Consider the following 16,487-nt stretch of genomic DNA (forward strand, 5'->3'; position numbering starts at 1 on the left):
GGCACGAGGGCAGACGAGTCAAGTAGGGATTTTATTAATAAAACAAAAGCAGGAGGCAAATAAGGAACGGATCAAAACACAAATAAACTCCGGCCAGACAAACAAGGGAATCTTGGACAGAGCAATAGGACAGGAGAAAGGCAGCAATTCAGGCAGAAAATAACAATGAACCGACAGAGGACAGCGTTTAGACAGGGAACTTGTTAAGATATGGCAGCTTAACGATGCATTCGAATAAATGTATGACGGGAAAAATAAGATAAAGTGTCTTTAGCCAAGTATGGCGTATTTATTGCGGAGATCAACAAAACACGTCTTCATACAACAGGATTCAGGCTTAACACAAGTAAAAAGAAAAAGTAAAGAAAAGTGTTCGAGCGCCTCACAGTGGCATAAGCGCAAAATTACACATCAACTGAGTACTGTACATATAAACAATCAACTGAGGACATAATCTCTCAACAGAACTAAATACAGAAAGTAATTGACAATGATTAGAAACAGCTGGGCAAGACACAAGTGGCAGGGGAAGCTAATTGGTAGCTACATGAAGGGCAGGCAAACACAGGTGGACATGACTATGCTTTGACAAGAATAGGGAGGCATACAAGGACAATAAAACAGATCAGGGCTGAAACTTAAAGAAAGGTGATAAAGTCAAACAAAACACTCAAAACTAAAAACCAGACAAAAGCAAAAACAAACCAAACCAAACAAAATCCATGACAGGTACAATAATTTAGTGACCTTTTTTTCCATCTTACACAGGAACAAAAAAAAAAAAAAATCCATATGCTAAAAACTAATACTAAAAATAATCCAAGCTAAACTAAAAGGAACTACAAACCCGTTCAAAAATATTAAAACTAAGTTAATATAACAAAAGTAAAAACAAAAAAATGAATGAAATAAAAAAATCAAAAACTGTTCTAATCCATTTTTATTTCATCAAAAATGGTTGTAGTACACTGAACAGATTCTTTGTCTTGCAATGCCGTCTACTGTCCAGGTACGAGATCATGAACTTCCAGAGCATACGTCCCGGTCTGTACGACTACGTCAACATCGGTTCGTGGCACGAGGGTGTGCTCAGCATCGACGATGACGCCATGATGACCAACCGTACCGGAGTGGTGCGCTCGGTGTGCAGCGAGCCCTGCTCCAAGGGGGAGATCAAGGTGATTACACGAGATCATCAACACTGCTAAAACTAAAAACAACTAAGACCAAAAAGGTTTAATTAGTTCCCTGACCACATTCGTTACTCAAAACACTATGATGGCCTGCCACCTTAAAAGCAAAAGGATCTGCCAATAGAAGAGGTCAATTCTACTGAGCGAAGTGAACATAGCCTTTTAAAAACAAGTCTATTTATACTGCTTAAGCCGATAGAATTATAATATCACAAGTTCAGAACAGTAATAAAATCTCAACAAATAGTTATAATAAGATTTATAAGATTTTAAGGTTGAAAAAAGTACATGAAGCAAGTGAATGCTCTTAGCCTACACAAAAAGTGCACGGTAAGAAGAAATATCTTGGCCTAGCATATTTTGTTCTGCTCAGAAATATTTCATCTTAGTTAGATTTGAGTTTCAAATTGCAGCGAAGTAATGATGTGACAGGTCACAGTGGTCAAGTTTTATTGTTGTTGTGGAGCAGGTGATCAGGAAGGGCGAGGTGAGCTGCTGCTGGATCTGCACAGCCTGCAAAGACAACGAGTACGTCCAGGATGAGTTCACCTGCAAGGCTTGCGAGCTGGGATGGTGGCCAGACCAAGAACTGGAAGGTAGGTTTTATAGGACAGCAAGTGCAATGACATCTGATTTATTTTTATTTTTTTTAAGCATGAGACCAAAATAGAATTATTAACCGTGCAAAATAAAAAATAAAAATCTGCAAGATATCGGGACTGCGAATCTTGAACACGTGATGGAGGGGGTTTACTGTATAGGTGGGTCAGATGTGACAACAATTGAACTTTCAGAGTTCATATTTGAAAGAGCATAAACACTGTCTGTTTTGAACTAAAACAATACACTTTTTTGTGAGTCTACTCATAAGACATATACTAAATGTGATGTGGCTAAGTTAAAGTGATTTTGTAAGCAGTACAGGCGTTAAAGTTTTATGGGTGGACATTCAATCATAACAGGACACTAAAAAAGTCTCAAGGACCCTAAAACATACATCAAGTTAGCTATTTTGGTTTGAAGCAAAGTTTGTTAGATGAAAAGTTCCTTCTCATATGTTCCTGTTTTTTTTTTCCTCATCTCCTCCTCATGTGTGCTATTTCCAATGCTTTCCCATGACACCAGAGAGGCCATCGATTCATCAGGTTGAGACCTACTTACATACTTTCCTCTCCCTGCCACTCTGGCCCACTTAAATGGCTCCGCAATGTGCATTTCAAGGACAAGACACTTCTTATGGATCGGCCCAAGTCCCGACCTGTACGCCAGTGTTTGTCCAGTTGTAAGGAAATGTCACCGCAACTCTAACTCTTACATTAGAAAAATAATAAATTAATTTAAAAAATCTCCACTCAAGTAAACTAAACTAGCTAACAAAACTATACTGTCTAAAACTAAGAAAAACTGAAGTGAAATGAAGTATTTTTGAAAAATTAGAACTAATAGAACAAAAGGAAAAAGAAATTCAGCCAATATAAGCAACAACAAAAAAAGAGCCATCCATCCATCCATCCATCCATCCATCCATCCATCATCTAAACCAATACCAAGCCTCCATGGAGCCCTAAGCAAAATTTGATTTTGGGATCTCCTATCACTGCCAATAATAGTGATTATTGGTTGTTCATACTCTTATAAACCTATTTCATCTCTACTCTTTCATTATGAATACCCTTGTAAAGCCACTTGTGAGACTTGTTGTAGTTAGAGTGCAACCTACAATGTTTAAGGCCGTAAAAGTAAACAACTGGTTTGCGAACTTACAGGCAAATCTTTGAAGCACTGCAATATTTGGCAAATTCAGCAAATCCCCCCACTGGCCACACAGAGCCCCAAAGAGAAGCCTGTCATGTTTTTATCTGAATTGGAAATTGGCGGCACGGTCAATGAGTGGTTAGCACATCCGCCTCCCAGTACTGAGGACCCACGTTCGAGTCCGGGCTACGGCCTTCCTGGGTGGAGTTTGCATGTTCTCCCCGTGCCCGCGTGGGTCTTCTCCGGGTACTCCGGTCTCCTCCCACATTCCAAAGACATGCATGGCAGGTTAATTGGGCGAATTGTCCCTAGATGTGCTTGTGTGTGTGGATGGTTGTTCATCTCTGTGTGCCCTGCTGGCAACCATTTCAGTGTGTACCCCACCTACTGCCCAAAGCCAGCTGAGATAGGCTCCAGCACCTCCCGCGAGCTGATACAGTACTAAATGGGACACAAAATGTTATCTAGTGGTTCTCAACCTTGGTCCTTGAGTACCCATATCCAGCCTGTTTTCCATGTCCCACAGCAACACAGGTGTTTCACACTAATCAGCAAGCTTGCATGAAGCCTGATAATGATCCTCAGGTGTGTTGGTTGAGGGAGACATGGGAAATAGGCTGGATAGGGGTACTCAAGGACCGGGGCTGACAAACAGTGACAAACATTTGAAAGTATGAGTCTCCGTGTCTCACTAATTAAGTCTAATTAATTGAAGATTATTTAGGCAAATTTATCATTTCAGAAGTATTAAAATGAATGAATGAATAAATGAATTATGAATAATAATAATAATAATAATTCTTATTATTATTCAGAACCAAAGAAGTAGCTCCCAGTTTCCAAAAGGAAGGTGACACATTACAGCTGTAGGCCAGTAACAAAAAAGAAAATGTAAATGCTCAGTGCGTGTCGGATAAAAGAATACAGCAGGCTGGATTTCCCTTCAGTCAATATTTATGCCCCCCACCTCCAGTTTGACTGCCTGCATCTTTTTTTCCACCAGGCTGCGAGGCCATCCCCCTGCGTTACCTGGAGTGGAGCAGTCCCGAATCCATCATCCAGGTGGTCTTCTCCTGCCTGGGCGTCCTGACAACATCTTTCGTGACGCTTACATTCGTGCTGTACCGCGACACGCCTGTGGTCAAGTCGTCCAGCCGGGAGCTGTGCTACATCATCCTAGCGGGGATCTTCCTGGGCTACCTGTGCCCCTTCACACTCATGGCCCGGCCCACCGTGGCCTCCTGCTACCTGCAGAGGCTCCTGGTGGGCCTCTCGCCCGCCATGTGCTACTCGGCGCTGGTCACCAAGACCAACCGCATCGCCCGCATCCTGGCGGGCGGCAAGAAGAAGATCTGCACCCGCAAGCCACGCTTCATGGGCGCGTGGGCGCAGGTAGCCATCGCGTCGGCGCTGGTCGGTGTGCAGCTGGCCCTGGAGGTGGCACTGGTGGTCCTGGAGCCGCCCGAACCCGTACGCTCACACCCAAGGTTGGAATTGTTTGGGATTTTTCACACTTGTGTTATTCTGCAACTACTGCACTTGTGATAAGAGGGACTTGAGGCTTCAGGCTGTTTATTGCTACACCCAGCTTAAGTTTACTTTTGTCAAAATATTAACAAAGACATTTACACCTTTCGTTTGAACAAAACAAACACATAGATAATGCTGTATTCGAGGATGGTTGGAAGTCAGACTTTTCCGAGTTCAAACCAGGAAGTGTGTACGGGAACGCCCCTTTGAACTCGGAAATTCCACTTTGCGAAGTCAGAAGGAAAAAAAGGACCCCGACTTCACCGGCGGACTACAATGTGACGTCACTCTGAATGGCAAAGCACAATTTATTCGAGTATAAAACTAGATAGCTTTCTTCATTCATAAATATTCGACAACTCCACGTAACGCAACTTACGTGACAGTATTGCCGCTATCTCCCTGCATGAAATTATACGGTCAACTACTTAACTGTATGGAATGCTTATGAAATAAGATTAAAACTATAAATGAAGCAAAATTGCACATAGGTAAGTTTTCTAGAGGTCAAAATGAATTTTGAGGACAAAAATAAAAAAGTATTTATCACTATCCGCCATTTTGGTTGTTTACTTTCACCTCCAACACTTTCAGTTCGGAACTGGGAAAAACCAACTCTGATGTATCCGACTTCCGACCATCCTCGAATGCAGCATTAGCCTTCCTGTCTACTAGTTAACGCTAGCTAAATAGCATCTATAGAAAGTTGGAGTGTAAAAGCCAACTATGTGTAATGCTATGAATACAGTGTGACATTAACTGTTAAATTCTATTTAATTAAGTCATTACTGTATGTTTTTATAAATTGCAATGCTATCAAGTGTTATTTTTCCTCATTATACATTTTTAGGGGAAGGATGGAAGGAACTCTTTAAGGCATTTAACAATGCTGTGTGTGTAAATAGGGCCAAACTAATTTTTTTTTTTAAATTTATTTTTAGACCAATGCCATTTCTGATATTTCACAGAATGACATTCCGATAACCAGCTAATCAGCTGCGTAATTTGAAAATATATAATGAATAAAATCCCCCCCCCCCCCAAAAAAAAGGAAAGTCAGCCCAAAACTTTTCTATACAATAATGTGTTCTATGTAACCCTACTAGCATTCTGTACTGTATCAGTATTCACATGGTATTCTGATTAATATTATTTGTATATGAATTAAGTAGAAAAATCCACCCATTTTTCTCTATCTCAGGGGGCGGCCATTTTGCCACTTGTTGTTGACTGAAAATGACATCACAGTTGCCCAGGCCTGGTATAATGACCAACCACGACTCAGCTTGTGAACAACATCAGAAAACAGGTGAGCTGTGGTTGGTCGTTACATGAGCCCTGAGCAACGGGGTAGATGCCACGGACGTCCGACTTCCGGGTTTAGTACAACAGCGCTGTGTCCGGCCACTGCTGGCTGCATTCCAACACTCGCACCCCCACCCTTACACCCCCCACCCGTGTGCTCCCGCAAGGCACCACCGTGTAGCATATTTTTAATGAAAATATCCCAATGTCGTGATTTAGGGAGTATGACAGCCTGGTTTTTCTTTGTATTTCCATGAAGCAAGATGTTTTTTGTCCCACCCCAGCTCCCGCGAGGTCTTCCTGGTCTGCAACACCAGCACCCTCGGGGTGGTGGCGCCGCTGGGCTATAACGGCCTGCTCATCCTCAGCTGCACCTACTACGCCTTCAAGACCCGCAACGTGCCCGCCAACTTCAACGAAGCCAAGTACGTGGCCTTCACCATGTACACCACCTGCATCATCTGGCTCGCTTTCGTGCCCATCTACTTCGGCTCCGACTACAAGACCATCACCACGTCCTTCTCCGTCAGCTTGAGCGTCACCGTGGCGCTGGGCTGCATGTTTGCGCCCAAAATGTACGTCATCATCGCCAAGCCCGAGCGCAACGTGCGCAGCGCCTTCACCACCTCAGACACCGTGCGCATGCACGTGGGCGACGGCAAGGCTGCGTGCCGGGCAGGCGGAGGCCTGCTGGACGTCTTCAAGTGGAAGAAGAGTGGCAGGTGAGTGAGTGACTTGAGTCACGTGAGTGACTGGGCTGTACACATTAAACATGGATCAGGGGAAGTGAAGTCGAGGGTTGTCTCTGGAGATGATAAAGAAAATGATAGGTTAAAAGAAATCGCTACAAGACAATCTCCAAACAGCTTTGATATTCCCGTGGCGGCAATTGCACATATTCACATATTCAGACATTTAAGATCCACAGGAATGTTGCAGCCTCCTTGGATGGGGTCACAAGAGGAAAATCGCTCACAAACTCAAGAGATGGGTAGTGCGTATGGTAACAAAACATACCCCTCGGCCTAGGTTATATAAACTTTCAAGCACTGTAAAACTGTAAAAGTCATTTGTCTATTAGAACACTAGATGGTATGATTCAGCTGTAGTGATTCATTGGACTTCAACTGCCTGTCAATAAAACAGTACATCTGTTTATGTTTCGCTGTAATGTTGTATGCTTTTATGAGTAAATTGTACTAATAAGTTTTGATTAAATCGAGCTATACTAGTTTTTGGGTATGGATAACTTATAAATTTGCTGTAACTAAAAAATATGATATTGAGGTAAAATATTTATTGTTTCAAATAAAGGTAATATTTATAAATAAAAGTAATTGTATATACTACATACTAAAAATAAAACCTAGTATATGTAATGTATTATTTTATGCGTTCTTTTATGTTTTGTGTATATGTTTCATAATTTATTTTACTTGATAAATTGTATTTTATTTTATTTTGCCTTATTTAACTGTGTATACAGTAAATGATAATCTGTTAGCAGATTCCTTAACTGATTAAATAAAGTTTAAATATATTAATAATTTATGTCAGATTATAAAAATAGCAAATACCACTTTTTTTTTTTTTTTTTTTTAAATTAGTCTCATTTATGCTTGTAGGTAGGCGGCATGGTGGACAACTGGTTAGCAAGTCTGCCTTTCAGTGTAGAGGTTGTGAGATAGAATTCATGCCTTTTTAGGTGGAGTTTGCATGTTCTCCACGTTCCTGCATGGGTTTTTTCCCGGGTACTCCTGTTTCCTCCCGCATTCTAAAAAATATGCATGTAGGTTAATTGTCCCTAGGTTGTTTTGTCTGTGTGTACCCTGCAATTGGCCGGCAACCAGTTTTGGGTCTTACTCACTTCCCAAAGATAGCTGGGATGGGCTCCAGCATTTATACGATCCTCGTGAGGACACATTGTACTTGTGGTTTGGACTTATGTTAACGTAATCCAGTAGTTTTAAAACTAACATTAATAAGTTAGTAACTGTGAATAATTGAGTTGCTGTAACAGAATGCTTCTAAGTAACTATGTATTTAAAAAAAATAAAAATTAGTTGGATGTCATCAAACCATTCAAGTTCTGGAAAACTTTAACTTTTGGGTTAACTCAGAAAAAGTGAGGCTACAATTCAAAAAAGTGAGGAAGTTGATTAAAAAAAAAAAAATCTGCTAACTTATTCGGTGACAAGGCGAGGACAAGTAGGACTCAGACGCAGGCGTAAGGTAGGCCACCAAGGCAGCAGGTTTATTTCCGGCCAACAAAGGTCTCCTCTCAAATTGAGAGGAGAACAGGGAGGGGAAAAAGTGGAGAACAAAAAGCGCTCCACTAGGGAGGAAAAAAACAGGCAAAAGGTACTGGGGACAACAGAAAGCGCTCCGCTAGGGAGGAAAAGGGGCACAAGGCAAAAGGGGTAACTAAAGGCGCTCCAAAAGGGAGGAAAAGGCACAAAAACAAGGCAACAACGCTAGGCAACATGAACAAGGTCATAAGGACTGTGGGACGCTTCCATGCACTGACGGTGACACTTCGGCACTGAGGGGAGAATGCAGGTGGCTTTTATTGCAGTAGGTGATTGGTGGCAGGTGGTGATAATCATGAGCGGGGACCGGTAATGAGTGAGCGGCAGGAAGGGCAAGTGACCTGGGGTGAGAGGAGAGTAAGGATTTCAAAGTAAAACGGGAAACAGAGACACAAAAATAAAAGCATGAACCGCCACGCCTGGTGGCGGCGTGACAGTACCCCCCCCCCTCAACGGCCGGCTCTTGACGGCCCAGGAATGTCAGGGTGTTCAGCATAAAAATCATCAATTAAAGAGGGATCAACGATGAACCGGGAGGGGACCCATTGTCTTTCCTCCGGGCCGTACCCCTCCCAGTCGACTAGGTATTGTCTCCCGCGGCCCCGATTACGCACATCTAAGAGTTTCCTGACCTTGTAAACGGGGCCGCCTTCAACCATCTCTGGGGGGGGTGGGTCGGGTTCGGAGGGCACAAGTGGGCTTTCGTGGACCGGCTTGACTTGACTGACGTGGAATGTCGGATGAACTCTGAGGGATCTTGGCAGGCGGAGTCGAACGGCGGCGGGACCTATGGACTTGGTTACTGGGAAAGGCCCCACAAATCGCGGGGCCAGCTTCGGACATGGTACCTTGAGTCTGAGGTGTTTTGCTGATAGCCAAACTCGCTGGCCTGGGCGGTATTCAGGTGCCGGTCTCCTTTTCCGGTCGGCGGCCCTCTTCACCCGGTCTCCCTGGCGTTGAAGCGCCGTCCGGGCCGCCGACCAGACTTTGTGGCACCGACGGATCATGGCCTGGACCGAGGGAACCGTTGCCTCCTCCTCCAGTTCAGCGAAAAACGGTGGATCGTAGCCGTGGACGCATTTAAACGGGGTAAGACCTGTGGCAGATGTGGGCAATGAGTTGTGTGCGAGTTCGACCCATACCAGGTACTTGCTCCAGGTGGTCGGGTTCTGGGAGACAAGGCATCGGAGACCGGTCTCAAGCTGTTGATTTAGTCGTTCGGCCTGTCCATTGGCCTCAGGGTGGTATCCAGACGTCAGATTGGCTTTGGCACCCAGGGCTTTACAAAACTGTGACCAGAAGCGGGAAACGAACTGTGGTCCACGGTCGGAGACGATGTGCAGAGGGAAACCATAAAACCGGAATATGTGGTGGATCATGATATCGGCTGTAGTTTTGGCGGATGGGAGCTTGGATAGTGGAATAAAGTGAACCATTTTGGAGAACCTGTCGACAACGGTGAGAATTGTGGTTTTACCATGGGATAGGGGCAGTCCGGTCACAAAGTCCAATGAGATTTCTGCCCATGGTCTGGATGGGATTGGTAGTGGCTGAAGAAGGCCCATCCGGGACTGAGTCGAGGACTTGTTGCGGGCACAAGTGGGACAGGCAGCGACGTACTCTTTTTACGGTGGTTTCCATTGCCGGCCACCAGAATCTCCTGGCAACAGCATACATGGTCCTGCGGACTCCAGGATGACAAAACAGCTGTGAAGTGTGAGCCCAGTGTATCACCTGAGATCGTAGTTCCTCAGGCACGAAGAGTCGACGTGGTGGACAAGACGTGGGGGGAGTGACGTTGCGCAATGCCTCCTTGACATCGTCCTCAATTTGCCATCTCATGGCTCCAACAATGCAATCCCGGGGCAGGATGGTCTCAGGCTCGGCCTCCAATAGCTCAGATTCGTGGATTCTTGACAATGCGTCTGCTTTGACGTTTTTGCTGCCTGGTCTGTAAGTTAAAGAGAATACAAAGCGGTTAAAAAACAAGGACCACCTGGCCTGTCGGGGATTGAGTCTTTTGGCCTGGCGTAGGTACTCCAAATTTCGGTGATCGGTCCAGATCACAAAAGGCATTTCAGCGCCTTCCAGCCAGTGTCTCCATTCTTCTAGGGCCACTTTTACAGCGAGAAGCTCCCGATCTCCGACTGAGTAATTGCACTCAGCCTTGGATAATTTACGTGAAAGAAATGCGCAGGGATGTGTCTTGCCGTCCTCTTGACAACGCTGGGACAGCACCGCCCCAATTCCAACACTGGAGGCGTCTACTTCCACCACGAACTGCCGTTTGGGGTCTGGGACTCTGAGAATTGGGGCATGGGTGAAGCGTGCTTTTAAGTCTTTGAATGCCTTTTCGGCTTCCGGGTTCCATGAAAAACGGACTTGTGGGGAGGTCAAGGCGTGTAGAGGAGCGGCAATGGTGCTGAAGCTTCTTATGAATCTGCGGTAGAAGTTGGCGAATCCGAGGAACTGTTGAACTTTCTTCCGGGAGTCTGGCGTGGGCCACTCTCGTACGGCGCTGACCTTGTCCGCGTCCATTTCCACCTTCCCTGGTGACACGATGAATCCCAGGAAGGAGATGGTGTTAACATGAAATAGGCTCTTCTCAGCTTTCACATACAGATGGTGATCCAAAAGACGTTGGAGTACTCGGTTTACGTGGTCTCGATGGCTCATTAGGTCAGGTGAGTAGATCAGAATGTCATCCAAGTAAACGTACACGAAGTGATCTATGAAGTCCTTGAGTACCTCATTTATCATTGCCTGGAAGACGGCGGGAGCATTCGTGAGGCCAAATGGCATGACCAGGTATTCATAATGTCCCCGAGGAGTGTTGAAGCCTGTCTTCCATTCGTCTCCCTCACGGATCCGAATGAGGTGATAGGCGTTCCGCAGATCGAGCTTCGTGAAGATCTTGGCTTGTTGCAGCTGATCGAACACCGAGGACATCAAGGGCAATGGGTACCGGTTCTTGACAGTGATGTCGTTCAAAGGACTGTAATCGATGCAGGGGCGTAGGGATCCATCCTTTTTACTCACAAAGAAAAAGCCTGCTCCTGCAGGCGAGGAAGACGGTCGGATGAGGCCGGCTTTCAAGGAGTCATCAATGTAGTGGTTCATGGCCTGGCGTTCGGGTCCTGAGACTGAGTACAGTCTCCCCTTGGGAATGGTTGAACCGGGATTCAGATCGATCGGGCAGTCATATGGGCGGTGTGGAGGGAGAGTCATGGCTTTGGTTTTGCTGAAGACCTCCCGCAGGTGGTGGTAGCAGGAGGGAACAGTGTGCAAGTTCGGGTACTCTTCTTGAGCCGGTGGGACGAGAGTCACCTGGTGAACCTGGGCTGTGGAGTTTCGGAGTGCGGGTTGTTCCGACCCGTGAGAGCTGCAGTCCTTTCCCCACTCCAGAACAACTCCAGTGTTCCAGTCGATTCTGGGGCTATGTAGACACAGCCAAGGGTGTCCCAGAACCAAAGTGGGGGAAGCAGCGTGGAAAACATGGAAACGGAGAGTCTCGAAGTGAGGTCCGATTCGGACTTCCAGAGGTTCAGTAATGTGGGTGATTTGGAAGAGCTCCTTGCCATTCAGCGCTCGAGCCTGGATGGTCAAAGAAAGGGGTTCGGTGGAGGCTCGTATTTGCTTTACGAGCTCCCAGTCCATGAGACTTTCGTCGGATCCGGAGTCGATGAGGGCTGACAGATCTATGGTGACATTGTGGTGGATTATCTGAATTGGCGTAAGTCTGTGATTCTTGGCGGGTCGGGGTGACGGAGGACTCACCGGAGAGTGGCCCTTTGTGGTGCAGGATTCCACCAAGTGCCCAAGACCACCACAATAGTAGCAGCGGCCCTCTCGGCGTCGGCGCTGCCTCTCCTCCGGCGAAAGCCGAGCCCTTCCCAGTTGCATGGGTTCGTCGCTAGCGAGGTCCACCTCTCCTGGTTCCGGTCGGGAAGGAGCGATGAATCGCGGCCTTCTGGCCTCCGGTGTCCGCGTCCAGGGGGTGGTTTCCTCCCTCCTTCGCGGTCCGCCGATCTTGGCCAGCTCCTGGCGACGATGATCGGTCCGGATGGCGAGGGAAATCAAGGCGTCCAAGTCCGCGGGGAGATCTACGGGAACCAGAAGCTCTTGAATGGCAGGTGAGAGTCCTTTCAAAAAATGGTCGTGAAGTGCGATGGCGTTCCAGCCGCTGTTCGTTGCCAGCGTTCGAAAGCGAACTGCATAGTCGCTGACAGATTCTCTGCCTTGCTGAAGTCGGCTCAGTGCTCGTGCCTTCTCTCGGTCATTGTTTTCTGGATCAAAGACTTGGCGCAAAGCGATTTGAAAGTCCTGTACGCTTTGGCAGACCGAGGAACCCCTGGCCCATTCCGCGGTCGCCCAGGTTTTGGCCCGACCCGTCAGGTGAGACACCATGAAGGCCACTCGGGATCGGGCTGTGGGAAATGCCTGTGGTAACTGCTCAAAATGAATGTCGCATTCCGTGAGGAAAGTCTGACAGCGTCCGGGTTCACCGGAGTATCGTTCTGGGGAGGCCAGTCTTAATCCTACCCCGGTGAATGGCGTGGTCGGTACAGAGAACTCAGGGTGAGGAATCTGTCCAGTGGGAGCTGGCGCTCGACGCCGTGAAAGGCTTACCAGCTCGTGGACCTGGCTGGTCAATTCCTCCATCCGGGACAACATGGTCTGTTGGATCCGGTCCTGCTTGTTGAGCCGGGCCTCCTGGCTCTGCAGTGCGGCCTCGACCGTGCCTGCTGGGTCCATGCTGGCCGAAGTGTACTGACAAGGCGAGGACAAGTAGGACTCAGACGCAGGCGTAAGGTAGGCCACCAAGGCAGCAGGTTTATTTCCGGCCAACAAAGGTCTCCTCTCAAACTGAGAGGAGAACAGGGAGGGGAAAAAGTGGAGAACAAAAAGCGCTCCACTAGGGAGGAAAAAACAGGCAAAAGGTACTGGGGACAACAGAAAGCGCTCCGCTAGGGAGGAAAAAGGGCACAAGGCAAAAGGGGTAACTAAAGGCGCTCCAAAAGGGAGGAAAAGGCACAAAAACAAGGCAACAACGCTAGGCAACATGAACAAGGTCATAAGGACTGTGGGACGCTTCCATGCACTGACGGTGACACTTCGGCACTGAGGGGAGAATGCAGGTGGCTTTTATTGCAGTAGGTGATTGGTGGCAGGTGGTGATAATCATGAGCGGGGACCGGTAATGAGTGAGCGGCAGGAAGGGCAAGTGACCTGGGGTGAGAGGAGAGTAAGGATTTCAAAGTAAAACGGGAAACAGAGACACAAAAATAAAAGCATGAACCGCCACGCCTGGTGGCGGCGTGACATTCGGGTAAACAGTTTTAGTTGGTAGCTATTGTATAGCTATTGTGTGTATCGTAAACCACCCATCCAGCATTCTGTCACTTGATTTCATGATTTAGCAAATTTTCAATGATTCGATTTTTAAAATGACAATTAATCAAATTAATTTGATTTGTTGCCCAGCCCTACTCTAACGGCCAATTCACATTGCCTACGGCATCTGCACGGACTGCATTTCAGACCGTGTGCGTTGCGTGTCCAGAAATCTGCACCCGCCAGACCACAAGATCACGGGGGTTCACGCTGGAGAGTTGAGTTCACGCGATAACATCCGTTTATATACTGCAGTCCTATTTGTAAACAGTAGCCACGCTTGCCTGTTGTCACATCGATATACTTTTTGGACATTATTTCCGTGACTTCTACCATGGCTCTTTTACAATGGGTAAGTTTAGTGTTTTTTTTGTCATGTTTAATTTATTCTGAGTTAATTTTTTGTCTTAAATGTCCGACTAATGTCATGCTATGTAGCTAGCTAGCTTCCCTCCCCAAAAAACAAGTTCGCAAATGGATTTATTTTTATATATAGGCCTACCGGATTTACCTACCTTGATGCGAGACGCCCAACTTCCTGTCCGGCTCGTGTAATTTATGCTAAGCTTCATGAAAATCCGCATGCGGTGTCCGGAAAAAAAATAAAACGTTTGCAGAAACCTTCCGCATCGCCGCATCCGTTCTGCACCGCAGACGTACCGCACTGCAGCTGGTGTGAATTGACACGTAGACTTGAATGCGCTCTTGTTCTTGTGGCATCCGTACGGAAAACGCACCACGTTCGTTCCGCAGTCAGTGTGAATTGGGCGCAAGCGTAAGGTTGCTCTCTTGAGCTGACATCTGACAGTCTGTAGTCACACTTAAGCAGTCATCTACCTCTGACCTCATGCAAAATTAAAATGAGTGTGCTGAGGGAACAGCACACTTTCACACTGTCTGTCCTGAAAATTGGAATAACAGTACAGCCAGGTGTGAAGACATTACACTTTTAAAATGACCCCTACGGGCAGTGTGAAAGGGGCTACAAGGTCTCTATTGTGACTACTGTGACTGCTGTAAACCTGGCTGAGTGTGTGGCGTGTGTCTGAGAGGAGGTGTGTTCGACCTGGTGTTGATAATTTCATAGATGTCTGAGTGAAGCGCACTGAAAGTCTTAGACTTTGGTGGAGGAAGAAACTGATAAACTGATTAACTCAGTTAGTGGAGGTCGAATTTATACAAATCTGCAAACAGACCTCCATGGGTGGATGATGTAAAGCTAGCTTGGGAGGAGATCACAGATCTGCACCATGAAGTTGAGACTTGGATAGATACAAAAAATCTAAACCACGTTGGAGGGGGGTTTACTGTTTTACATTCTGGAATAGAGTAAATCAACACTTAAACAGTGAGCGCATCTGGAAATATCCACAACTCTTCCATTTTTCCCACATTTAATTTTTTACTTTCATCACTGACATTAAGCCCCTATTTCTGTTTCTGTTCTAGCTCTAACTGCAAGTCTGCATCCTGGTCTGCGGCAGGCGCGCGGCATCCTCCCAAAGGCGATCACGTCTGGCACCGACTGTCGGTGCACGTTAGAATGCATGAGGTGGCGTCCAATCAGATGGTGGCGACCAATCAGACGGCCATCATCAAGCCGCTCACTAGCACCTACTGCGACTCGCTGCTGTACAACGTTACCGAGGAGGACGAGGGTGACGAGCCCGGTGGCGTCGTTACACACCAGGAAGCGGCTAAATTCACCAATGATGTGATTGTTGAAGATGAACCCGGGATCATTCAGGGTTACCTGTACGACAGCGGCCTACTTGAAAATGAAGAAGAGGAGGAGGAAGTTAAAGTGGCGGCAGGAGATCGCCTGGTGCTCATGCCACCCTCACCTTTCCGGGATTTCGCAGACCCCTCCCTAAATTCGCCGATTTCCGAGTCCATTTGCACGCCGCCCAGTGTGAGGTACGCGGCCATCATCCTAGAAGACTTCAAGCGGAGCTCCTCCACTCTGTGATGGGAGAATCTTTACCGATACGGACATCATTTTTCATGTCATAACATCCGTCTATGAAGTGAGGCCGGCTGCAGATACTGATGAAGATGATGATTAAGATAAGCTCGCATATTCGACCCCACCCCAACTCCCGCCCCATCCCGCGGATGATCAGGAGAGCTGGTAGGAAGGTCTGCCACATAAAAAGTGACAAACTGACGTTTGGCTTCTACTTCTTGAGAAGATCCTTGAATACACTTTTAAGAGATGCATGTCACGGGATCACAAGAGTCAACATCAAAATAAAAGCCTCCAAAGGTTTGCGGTGTCGATGTATTAATTGGGAAGCTTTTATTTTGACGTTAGCTTTTGCATTGGCGGCATGTTACTTTATGAGTATTTTTGCAGCTTCCTTGACAATAATTGACATGTCTACATGACGGCACATGCCAAATCAATTAGTTACAGTTACCGGAGGAACTAACTGTGTTGTGAATTTTTGTTCCTAAAGCCATATTGTTTTTGTCAAGTCTTACCAAAATGTAGCAAATTTAGGCACACTTTGTCCCTGGAACCTGACGCAAGATCAAACACAGTGAAAGCTCACTTTGCATGTCAGGGTATTCCGGATATTGCTCTTTCAGACAACGGACCCCAATTCAGTTCTGCAGAATTTGCAAGTTTCCGTCGAAAATGGGAGTTCAAGCACTAAACTTCTCTCCGGGCTGGCCGCAGAGTTGTGGCAAAGTGGAATCAGCTGTCAAGACGAGGATGGTGGAACTGGCTGGACATGACCCAATGCTTAACTGCCCAGTTTGTTTGTTCGTTCAATCATGAGGAGACAGAATAAGCGCAAACAACCAATACCAGGTGACATATTCATACTGCTTTCTTTAAAATGGATGATGATGATAATACATATGATCTGAATATCAGAAACTGCTTCTTGCTCGCTTGAACACTTCAGATTATAGGCTAAATTCATGTACACTCATGTATATGGATTGACCGCACGTGTCCGTAAATTGAGTTCTGTATTTGTAAATAAAGTTA

General features: G+C 46.4%; 1 protein-coding gene across 3 annotated transcripts in view; it reads left to right on the top strand.

The window, feature by feature from the left end:
* LOC144028455 (metabotropic glutamate receptor 1-like) overlaps nt 1–16,487 on the top strand; it is a 47,980-nt gene that overhangs the window by 31,478 nt on the left and 15 nt on the right. For all 3 annotated transcript variants that reach the window (XM_077535647.1, XM_077535648.1, XM_077535649.1), the window contains 5 exons: nt 1,010–1,178; nt 1,663–1,789; nt 3,952–4,435; nt 6,068–6,505; nt 14,936–16,487. The exon at nt 14,936–16,487 is cut by the window's right edge and continues 15 nt beyond it. In XM_077535647.1, coding sequence (XP_077391773.1) covers nt 1,010–1,178; nt 1,663–1,789; nt 3,952–4,435; nt 6,068–6,505; nt 14,936–15,455 — 1,738 coding nt within the window. In that variant the 3' untranslated portion in view covers nt 15,456–16,487. The remainder of the gene's footprint in view (nt 1–1,009; nt 1,179–1,662; nt 1,790–3,951; nt 4,436–6,067; nt 6,506–14,935) is intronic.

The sequence above is a fragment of the Festucalex cinctus genome, chromosome 1 (assembly GCF_051991245.1).
Source record: "Festucalex cinctus isolate MCC-2025b chromosome 1, RoL_Fcin_1.0, whole genome shotgun sequence".
NCBI lineage: Eukaryota > Metazoa > Chordata > Actinopteri > Syngnathiformes > Syngnathidae > Festucalex > Festucalex cinctus.